This window comes from Oncorhynchus tshawytscha, unplaced genomic scaffold (genome assembly GCF_018296145.1).
Source record: "Oncorhynchus tshawytscha isolate Ot180627B unplaced genomic scaffold, Otsh_v2.0 Un_contig_6291_pilon_pilon, whole genome shotgun sequence".
Classification (NCBI taxonomy): domain Eukaryota; kingdom Metazoa; phylum Chordata; class Actinopteri; order Salmoniformes; family Salmonidae; genus Oncorhynchus; species Oncorhynchus tshawytscha.
In genome coordinates this window covers 22591-35000 of record NW_024608327.1, presented here as the reverse complement: position 1 = coordinate 35000, position 12410 = coordinate 22591, and the positions used below count along the sequence as shown (strand labels likewise).

The 12410-nt window shown below is 45.7% G+C and overlaps 1 protein-coding gene across 1 annotated transcript in view; it reads right to left on the bottom strand.

Moving 5' to 3' along the window:
• The window catches only part of nxnl1 (nucleoredoxin like 1), a 13514-nt gene extending 3873 nt beyond the window's left edge, over positions 1-9641 (bottom strand). The window contains exons 1-4 of the mRNA XM_042313041.1: positions 9362-9641; positions 4754-4924; positions 4009-4169; positions 2517-2649 (exon numbers count right to left, since the gene is read on the bottom strand). Coding sequence (XP_042168975.1) covers positions 2517-2649; positions 4009-4169; positions 4754-4918 — 459 coding nt within the window. The 5' untranslated portion in view covers positions 4919-4924; positions 9362-9641. The remainder of the gene's footprint in view (positions 1-2516; positions 2650-4008; positions 4170-4753; positions 4925-9361) is intronic.
• Between the last annotated feature and the right edge of the window lie 2769 nt (positions 9642-12410).

Below are 12410 nucleotides of genomic sequence, written 5' to 3'. Positions count from 1 at the left end.
ACACATGATACACACACACACATGATACACACACACACATGATACACACACACACACATGATACACACACACATGATACATACACACACATGATACACACACACATGATACATACACACACATGATACACACACACATGATACACACACACATGATACACACACACACATGATACACACACACATGATACACACACACACATGATACACACACACATGATACACACACACACATGATACATACACACACATGATACACACACATGATACACACACATGATACACACACACACATGATACATACACACACACATGATACACACACACACATGATACATACACACACACATGATACATACACACACCCATGATACATACACACACACATGATACACACACATGATACACACACACACATGATACATACACGCACATGATACACACACATGATACACACACACACATGATACATACACACACACATGATACACACACACACATGATACACACACACACATGATACACACACACACACATGATACACACACATGATACACACACACACACATGATACACACACACACATGATACACACACACACACATGATACACACACATGATACACACACACACATGATACACACACACACATGATACACACACACACATGATACACACACACATGATACACACACACACATGATACACACACACACATGATAACACACACATGATACACACACACACATGATACACACACACACATGATACACACACACACACATGATACACACACACACACATGATACACACACACACATGATACACACACACATGATACACACACACACACATGATACACACACACACATGATGACACACACATGATACACACACACACACATGATACACACACACACACATGATACATACACACACACACATGATACACACACACATGATACACACACACACACATGATACACACACACACACATGATACACACACACACACATGATACACACACACACACATGATACACACACACACACATGATACACACACACACATGATACACACACACACATGATACACACACACACATGATACACACACACACACATGATACACACACACACACATGATACATACACACACACACATGATACACACACACATGATACACACACACACACATGATACACACACACACACATGATACACACACACACATGATACACACACACACATGATACACACACAAACATGATACACACACACACATGATACACACACACACACATGATACACACACACACATGATACACACACACATGATACATACACACACACACATGATACACACACACATGATACACACACACACACATGATACACACACACACACATGATACACACACACACACATGATACACACACACACACATGATACACACACACACACATGATACACACACACACATGATACACACACACACATGATACACACACACACATGATACACACACACACACATGATACACACACACACACATGATACACACACACACACATGATACACACACACACACATGATACATACACACACACACATGATACACACACACATGATACACACACACACACATGATACACACACACACACATGATACACACACACACACATGATACACACACACACATGATACACACACACACATGATACACACACACACATGATACACACACACACACATGATACACACACACACATGATACACACACACATGATACATACACACACACACATGATACACACACACATGATACACACACACACACATGATACACACACACACACATGATACACACACACACACATGATACACACACACACACATGATACACACACACACACATGATACACACACACACATGATACACACACACACATGATACACACACACACATGATACACACACACACACATGATACACACACACACACATGATACACACACACACACATGATACACACACACACACATGATACACACACACACACACATGATACACACACACACATGATACACACACACACATGATACACACACACACACATGATACACACACACATGATACACACACACACATGATACACACACACACATGATACACACACACGCACACACATGATACACACACACACATGATACACACACACACACATGATACACACACACATGATACACACACACACACATGATACACACACACACATGATACACACACACACACATGATACACACACACATGATACATACACGCACACACATGACACACACACACACACATGATACACACACACACATGATACACACACACATGATACACACACACACATGATACACACACACACACATGATACACACACACATGATACATACACGCACACACATGACACACACACACACACATGATACACACACACACAGACATGATCCATTAGACACACACCTGCCAGTTGTGGAAACAGTTGGTTCCGAGGCTGCTTATCTCAGAGACAGCGTTGGGAGATAGAACAGAACAGTCTGGACGCAGCACCACCACCCTCGGTACATCCTCCACCTCAAACATAGACTCCAGCTCTCTGATACACACACACACACACACACACACACAGACACATTATATACACACCCACACACAGTGTAAGATATACACACACACACACACACACACACACACACACACACACACACACACACACACAGTGTAAGATATACACACACACACACACATACACACACACACACACACACACACACACACACACAGACACGTTATATACACACCCACACACAGTGTAAGATATACACATACACACACACACACACACACACACACACACACACACACACACACACACACACACACACACACAGACACATTATATACACACCCACACACAGTGTAAGATATACACACACACACACACACACACACACACACACACACACACACACACACACACACACACACACACACACACACACACACACACACACACACACACACACACACACACACACACACACACACACACACACACACACACACACACACACACACACACACACAGACACATTATATACACACCCACACACAGTGTAAGATATACACACACGGACGGACAGACACTTTACATATACACAATCACTCTATACACACACACAGTGTAAGATACACACACACTCTATAGACACTCCTCCCCATCCTACCCAACCCCATCCTTTCCACCCAATCCCATCCACCCATACCTACGATAGGGGTCATCGAGGGTTAGGAACAGGCATTTCTCCTCCCCACCCAATCCCATCCACCCATACCTGCGATAGGGGTCATCGAGGGTTAGGAACAGGCATTTCTCCTCCCCACCCAATCCCATCCACCCATACCTGCGATAGGGGTCATCGAGGGTTAGGAACAGGCATTTCTCCTCCCCACCCAATCCCATCCACCCATACCTACGATAGGGGTCATCGAGGGTTAGGAACAGGCATTTCTCCTCCCCACCCAATCCCATCCACCCATACCTGCGATAGGGGTCATCGAGGGTTAGGAACAGGCATTTCTCCTCCCCACCCAATCCCATCCACCCATACCTGCGATAGGGGTCATCGAGGGTTAGGAACAGGCATTTCTCCTCCCCAACCAATCCCATCCACCCATACCTGCGATAGGGGTCATCAAGGGTCAGGAACAGGCATTTCTCCTCCCCACTAATCCCATCCACCCATACCTGCAATAGGGGTCATCGAGGGTTAGGAACAGGCATTTCTCCTCCCCACCCACCCCCATTCACCCATACCTGCGATAGGGGTCATCAAGGGTCAGGAACAGGCATTTCTCCTCCCCACCCAATCCCATCCACCCATACCTGCGATAGGGGTCATCGAGGGTTAGGAACAGGCATTTCTCCTCCCCACCCAATCCCATCCACCCATACCTGCGATAGGGGTCATTGTGGGTCAGGAACAGACATTTCTTGGGCAGCTCTTTGAGGAGGTTCTCCAGCTGCTCCTCTGATTGGTCCAGGCTGATGTACATAAGGACCAACTGGGCGGAGCGTTCCACGTAGAACTCATCTGTTAGACGCTTGAAGAAGTCCTACGTGGAGGGGGTAGATAGGGAGAAGGAAAGTGGAAGGGTGCAGAGGGAGGGAGGCAAGATATGAGATGTTTATAATACCTTAATTAGCAGAGAGAGCGAGGAAAGAGAAAGAGAGAGAGAGAGAGAGAGAGAGAGAGAGAGAGAGAGAGAGAGAGAGAGAGAGAGAGAGAGAGAGAGAGAGAGAGAGAGAGAGAGAGAGAGAGAGAGAGAGAGAGAGAAAGAAAGAGAGAGAGAGAGAGAGAGAGAGAGAGAGAGAGAGAGAGAGAGAGAGAGAGAGAGAGAGAGAGAGAGAGAGAGAGAGAGAGAGAGAGAGAGAGAGAGAGAGAAAAGAGAAAGAGAGAGAACGAGAGAGAGAGAGAAAAGAGAAAGAGAGAGAGAGAGATAACTATAGATTGACAAGTGATTCAATGTGTGAGTATGTGTGTGTGTGTGTGTGTGTGTGTGTGTGTGTGTGTGTGTGTGTGTGTGTGTGTGTGTGTGTGTGTGTGTGTGTGTGTGTGTGTGTGTGTGTGTGTGTGTGTGTGTGTGTGTGTGTGTGTGTGTGTGTGTGTGCGTGTGCGTGCGTGCGTGTGTGTGTTTACCTTAAGTGTGGGGACGAACTCCTGGCACCGTTGGCTTTCTACTGAACCGAAGAACAGGAGCAGGATCCGGTTCTGGAGACGGAGTATGACCTCCCGTTCCGTATCGTACTCAACACGGTCTCTGTTGTTACATACTAGTGAACGACCTAGGAACAAATCTACCATGGTCTACTACTGGGGGAGGAGAGGAGAGAGGAGAGGAACGAGAGAGCGAGGAGCGACAAGACAGAACGAGAGAGAGAGAGAGAGAGAGAGAGAGAGAGAGAGAGAGAGAGAGAGAGAGACAGAGAGAGAGAGAGAGAGAGAGAGAGAGAGACAGAGAGAGAGAGAGAGAGAGAGAGAGAGAGACAGAGAGAGAGAGAGACAGAGAGAGAGAGAGAGAGAGAGAGAGAGAGAGTTATCACGTCAGAACACCCCATTGAAGTTGCATGAGAAGTGAGGACTCAGACGAAAGTAGTGCACCAGATAGGTAATAGATGGCCATGGGTCCTGGTTAAAAGTAGTGCACTAGATAAGGAATAGGTGGCCATGGGTCCTGGTTAAAAGTAGTGCACTCGATAAGGAATAGGTGGCCATGGGTCCTGGTTAAAAGTAGTGCACTAGATAAGGAATAGGTGGCCATGGGTCCTGGTTAAAAGTAGTGCACTAGATAGGGAATAAGGGGCCATGGGTCCTGGTTAAAAGTAGTGCACTAGATAAGGAATAGGGGGCCATGGGTCCTGGGTAAAAGTAATGCACATGATAGGGAATGCCATTTGAGGACTCTCTCAGCTAAGCATATTTTAAAATGTCTTATTTTTTATTATTTAAAAAAACTCCAAGACAGCGTAGCAGTGCAGACGTGGTTTGTCGTCCTCTCGTTTACTTATTGTATTTTTCTCTTTTTTGTATATATTTCAATTTATTTTTCAATCTCTTTTCCATTTTTAAATTCAATATACCATCCGGTAACCCGCCTCACTCAATGTGCTATTTTTTTTTAGACCTTATAGCCAGAACCGCCATCAGAAGCTATCAGAGGCTAAACAGCTAATTAGCTACTAGCTATTTAGTTATTGTTAGCGCCCTTTACCTTCTGCACCAGCTGTTTTTTTAGCCTGGATAATACCTGCCAGCCTTGGACTTTAGTACCTCAGCCACGCTCAAGGTACTAAACCATATCATAACCGCCATCGATAAAAGACAGTACTGTGCAGCCGTCTTCATCGACCCGGCCAAGGCTTTTGACTCTGTCAATCACCATATTCTTATCGACAGACTCAATAGCCTTGGTTTCTCAAATGACTGCCTCGCCTAGTTCACCAAATACTTCTCAGAGTTCAGTGTGTCAAATCGAAGGCATGTTGTCCGGTCCTCTGGCAGTCTCTATGGGGGTACCACAGGGTTCGATTCTCGGGCCGACTCTTTTCTCTGTATATATCACCGATGTTGCTCTTGCTGCGGGTGATTCCCTGATCCACCTCTACGCAGACGACACCATTCTGTATACATCTGGCCCTTCTTTGGACACTGTGGACACTAAGCTCCAAACAAGCTTCAATGCCATACAACTGTCCTTCCATGGCCTCCAACAGGTCTTAAGTGCAAATAAAACTAAATGCATGCTTTTCAACCGTTCGCTGCCCACACCCGCCCGCCCGACTAGCATCACTTCTCTGGATGGTCCTGACCGAGAATATGTGGACAACTACAAATACCTAGGTGTCTGGTTAAACTGTAAACTCTCCTTACAGACTCATATCAAACATCTCCAATCTAGAGTCGGCTTTCTATTTCGCAACACAGGCTCCTTCACTTACGCCGCCAAACTTACCGTTGTAAAACGGACCATCCTACCGATCCTCGACTTCGGCGATGTCATCTACAAAATAGCTTCCAATACTCTACTCAGCAAACTGGATTCAGTCGATCACATTGCCATCCGTTTTGTTACCAAAGCCCCTTATACTACCCACCACTGCGACCTGTATGCTCTAGTCGGCTGGCCCTCGCGAAATATTTGTCGCCAGACCCACTGGCTCCAGGTCATCTATAAGTCTATGCTAGGTAAAGCTCTGCCTTATCTCAGCTCACTGATCATGATAACGACACCCACCCGAAGCATGCGCCCAGCAGGTATATCTCACTGGTCATGATAACAACGCCCACCCGTAGCACGCGCTCCAGCAGGTATATCTCACTGGTCATGATAACAACACCCACCCGTAGCATGCGCTCCAGCAGGTATATCTCACTGGTCATGATAACAACACCCACCTGTAGCACGCGCTCCAGCAGGTATATCTCACTGGTCACCATAACAACACCCACCCGTAGCACGCGCTCCAGCAGGTATATCTCACTGGTCACCATAACAACACCCACCCGCACGAGCTCCAGCAGGTATATCTCACTGGTCATGATAACAACACCCACCCGTAGCACGCGCTCCAGCAGGTATATCTCACTGGTCACCATAACAACACCCACCCGTAGCACGCGCTCCAGCAGGTATATCTCACTGGTCACCATAACAACACCCACCCGTAGCACACGCTCCAGCAGGTATATCTCACTGGTCATGATAACAACACCACCCGTAGCACGCGCTCCAGCAGGTATATCTCACTTGTCACCATAACAACGCCCACCCGTAGCACGCGCTCCAGCAGGTATATCTCACTGGTCATGATAACAATACCCACCCGCACGCGCTCCAGCAGGTATATCTCACTGGTCATGATAACAACACCCACCCGCACGCGCTCCAGCAGGTATATCTCACTGGTCACCATAACAACACCCACCCGCACGCGCTCCAGCAGGTATATCTCACTGGTCATGATAACAACACCCACCCGTAGCACGCGCTCCAGCAGGTATATCTCACTGGTCATGATAGCAACACCCACCCGTAGCACGCGCTCCAGCAGGTATATCTCACTGGTCACCATAACAACACCCACCCGTAGCACGCGCTCCAGCAGGTATATCTCACTGGTCACCATAACAACACCCACCCGTAGCACGCGCTCCAGCAGGTATATCTCACTGGTCATGATAACAACACCCACCCGTAGCACGCGCTCCAGCAGGTATAGCTCACTTGTCACCATAACAACGCCCACCCGTAGCATGCGCTCCAGCAGGTATATCTCACTGGTCATGATAACAACACCCACCCGTAGCACGCGCTCCAGCAGGTATATCTCACTGGTCATGATAACAACACCCACCCGTAGCACGCGCTCCAGCAGGTATATCTCACTGGTCACCATAACAACACCCACCCGTAGCATGCGCTCCAGCAGGTATATCTCACTGGTCACCATAACAACACCCACCCGTAGCACGCGCTCAAGCAGGTATATCTCACTGGTCACCATAACAACACCCACCCGTAGCACGCGCTCCAGCAGGTATATCTCACTGGTCACCATAACAACGCCCACCCGTAGCACGCGCTCCAGCAGGTGTATCTCACTGGTCATGATAACAACGCTCACCCGTAGCACGAGCTCCAGCAGGTATATCTCACTGGTCACCATAACAACGCCCACCCGTAGCACGCGCTCCAGCAGGTATATCTCACTGGTCACCATAACAACACCCACCCGTAGCACGCGCTCCAGCAGGTATATCTCACTGGTCACCATAACAACACCCACCCGTAGCACGCGCTCCAGCAGGTATATCTCACTGGTCACCATAACAACGCCCACCCGCACGCGCTCCAGCAGGTATATCTCACTGGTCACCATAACAACACCCACCCGTGCACGCGCTCCAGCAGGTATATCTCACTGGTCACCATAACAACACCCACCCGTAGCACGCGCTCCAGCAGGTATATCTCACTGGTCACCATAACAACACCCACCCGCACGTGCTCCAGCAGGTATATCTCACTGGTCACGATAACAACACCCACCCGTAACGCGCTCCAGCAGGTATATCTCACTGGTCACCATAACAACACCTGCTTTTGCCGTCTTTCCTTCCACTAACTGTAAACATCAGCTATCTGAGCAGCTAACCGATCGCTGCAGCTGTACATAGTCCATCTGTAAATAGCCCACCCGATCTACCTACCTCATCCCCATATTGTTTTATTTACTTTTCTGCTCTTTTGCACACCAGTATCTCTACTTACACACCATCATCTGCTCATCTATCACTCCAGTGTTAATTAATCTGCTAAATTGTAATTATTTCGCTACTATGGCCTATTTATTTCCTTACCTCCTCTCGCCATTTGCACACACTTTATATAGACTTTATTTTGTTCTATTGTGTTATTGACTGTACGCTTGTTTATTTCATGTGTAACTCTGTGTTGTTGTTTGTGTCGCACTGCTTTGCTTTATCTTTGCCAGGTCACAGTTGTAAATGAGAACATGTTCTCAACTAGCTTACCTGGTTAAATAAAGGTGAAATAAAAAATAAAAATATTGTTGTGCTAACTAGTTAGCCCTGTAAACTACAGTTGATAAGCACCCATAATATATCTACCCTAGAAATATAATCTATAGAACAGGCCTCCTCATTCAGGTCAACGATGGCATAATAGGTGGACTAAAACTGTCTCTAGGTCGAACAGATATCTACCAGATATCTCAGAGGGTTCACCTTCAGACTGTAGTCTGTAGTCCTCTCTCTCTCCGTCTCCTTAAGCTCCTCCTCTTTCTTTTCTTTCTCGTTGTCCAAAAACCGTTCCTGTTATCGTTTTTTCTTCATCTCTCTTTATCTTGTCTGTTCCGCTGTTGTTTCCCTCCCTCTCTTTCTCCCTCACTCTCTCCCTTCTTTCTGCCTTATTCCTTCATTCTTTATTCGTCTGCCTCTCTTCCCAGTGTTTTCCCTCCCTCTCTCTCTCTCTGTGTTTCTATCTCTCTCTCTCTCTCTCTCTCTCTCTCTGTCCCCGTGTTTCTCTCCCTGCCGCCTCCCCTCTCCTCCCCTAGATAAGTGGGAGATTAGCTGGGTCAGAAGAGTAGGGTGAGTCAGACACTGAGAATATCACCTGTGTGGGAAACAGAGATATATAGAAGAAAGAGACAGAGAGAGACAGAGAGACAGCTAAACCCTAGCGGATCAACTACACTAATCACATTATATCAGAAGGATAGGGGAGAAGAGAGAAAGATAGAGGAGAGAGAGAGAGAGAGAGAGAGAGAGAGAGAGAGAGAGAGAGAGAGAGAGAGAGAGAGAGAGAGAGAAAGAGACAGAGAGAGACAGAGAGACAGCTGAAACCCTAGCGGATCAACTACACTAATCACATTATATCAGAAGGATAGTGGAGAAGTGAGGAGAGAGAGAGAGAGAGTGTGTGAGTGTGAGAGAGAGTGTGTGAGTGACGGGTGGTGGTGTTGTGTGACTGTGTGTGTGTGTGTGTGTGTGTGTGTGTGTGTGTGTGTGTGTGACTGTGGTGTTAAGTGATTACAATGAAGTGTGTTGATGTTAATCCAATAAGAAACAAAGGCTGAAAATACCTGCAGACTAATCTCATTGAGAGAGAGAGAGAGAGAGAGAGAGAGAGAGAGAGAGAGAGAGAGATCCACCCTTCCCTTGGCTCGCTCTTAGTGCAGCTCATGCGAAATCTCGAAAGAAGACGCCCCCTGTAGGTCACGGGAAGGCAACTAGATTCATCTGCTTGACTATTTTTGAAATACAGACTCAAATGAGAATAACTTTATCGCCCCTGTGTGGTGTGATAAGAAATGACATATAAAACAGACTATTGTGGAGTGAATCATGGGTATCTTCATAGATGTTGGAAGTAGGGGTCCTGAGGTTGCAGCCTCGCTGGAAAAACTGGAATAAAAAAATAGGAGGTATGGCTAAGCAGTGACGTTCTTTATAAAAAATAATAATCAGATTCATAATAATCCTAATCATAAGGTTTGTAAAGCTCTTTTCATTATACAAGAATAATCTCAAAGTGCATCAATCTCGAAGTGCATTTTACATGTCAGCAGTTAATTGTAATTAAACTCGGACAAAACAGAGATGCTTGTTCTAGGTCCCAAGCAACAAAGAGATCTTCTGTTGAATCTGACAATTCATCTTAATGGTTGTACAGTCGTCTCAAATAAAACTGTGAAGGACCTCGGCGTTACTCTAAACCCTGATCTCTCTTTAGACTAACATATCAAGACTGTTTCAAGGACAGCTTTTTCCATCTACGTAACATTGCAAAAATCAGAAACTTTCTGTCTAAAATTGATGCAGAAAAATGAATCCATGCTTTTTTTACTTCTTGGTTAGACTACTGCAATGCTCTACTTTCCGGCTACCCGGATAAAGCACTAAATAAACTTCAGTTAGTGCTAAATACGGCTGCTAGAATCCTGACTAGAACCAAAAAATTTGACCATATTACTCCAGTGCTAGCCTCCCTACACTGGCTTCCTGTTAAGGCAAGGGCTGATTTCAGTAGTAGTTTATATTGTCTGATGTGTTGCCCTTATCTGACGATACATATTGTGGTTCCAGTGTGTTAGAACAGGGTATTGAAATGGGTTTTGTCCCAGTGCCATTGCACTTTGTGAAAGTACACTCTGAGTTAATCAGTGGAATATTCAGAGTGGGGGTACGTCCTATGTTGCCAGTGAAAGGTGTGACCTTTATAATGGGTAAAGATATTGCCGGAGGAAAGGTAGTACCTGTATTGGAAGTATTGGATAGAAGTGACCACTCTCTCTAAAGAGCACAGAGTTATCCATGTGTTCCCCGCTTCTGCTGTCACTCGTCCTCAGGCGCGACAAGAGCAGCTGAATGCCAACCAAAAGGTTGACAACAAGCTTTACATGGGCTTGCTCCTACTCATCTCTCTGATTTGGTCCTGCCGTACATACCTACAAGTACGCTACGATCACAAGACGCAGGCCTCCTAATTGTCCCTAGAATTTCTAAGCAAACAGGCAGGGCTTTCTCCTAAAGAGCTCCAATTTTATGGAATGCTCTGCCTACCTATGTGAGAGACGCAGACTCGGTCTCAACCTATAGGTCTTTACTGAAGACTCGTCTCTTCAGTGGGTCATGTTACTACTACTAACATGTTACTACAACACATGACTACAGCTCCTGTATAACATGCTGTTACAACACAGACCATGGTGATAGCTACAGCAGAAACAAAACCCTCTGGTAAGCAGGATTGGACTCAGTTCCATTTCCATTCCAGTCACTTCTGGAAGTACACTGAATTTCATATTCCAATTATCTTCACTGCTTTTCAACGAGGAAAACATTTAAACTCAGCAAAAATAAGAAACGTCCCTTTTTCAGGACTCTGTCTTTCAAAGATATTTCATAAAAATCCAAATAACCTCACAGATCTTCATTGTAAAGGGTTTAAACACTGTTTCCCATGCTTTTTCAATGAACCATAAACAATTAATGAACTTGTACCTGTGGAACGGTTGAAACTTCATTGGGATAAGGGGCAGCATTTTCACTTTTGGATGAAAAGCGTGCCCAGAGTAAACTGCCTACTACTCAGTCCCAGATGCTAACATATGCATATTATTAGTAGTATTGGATTGAAAACACTCTGAAGTTTTGAAAACTCGTTGAATGATGTCTGTGAGTATAACATAACTCATATGGCAGGCTAAAACCTAAGAAAAATCTGAGGTTTGTAGTTTTTCAACTCAGCCCCTATTAAAGATACAGTGGGATA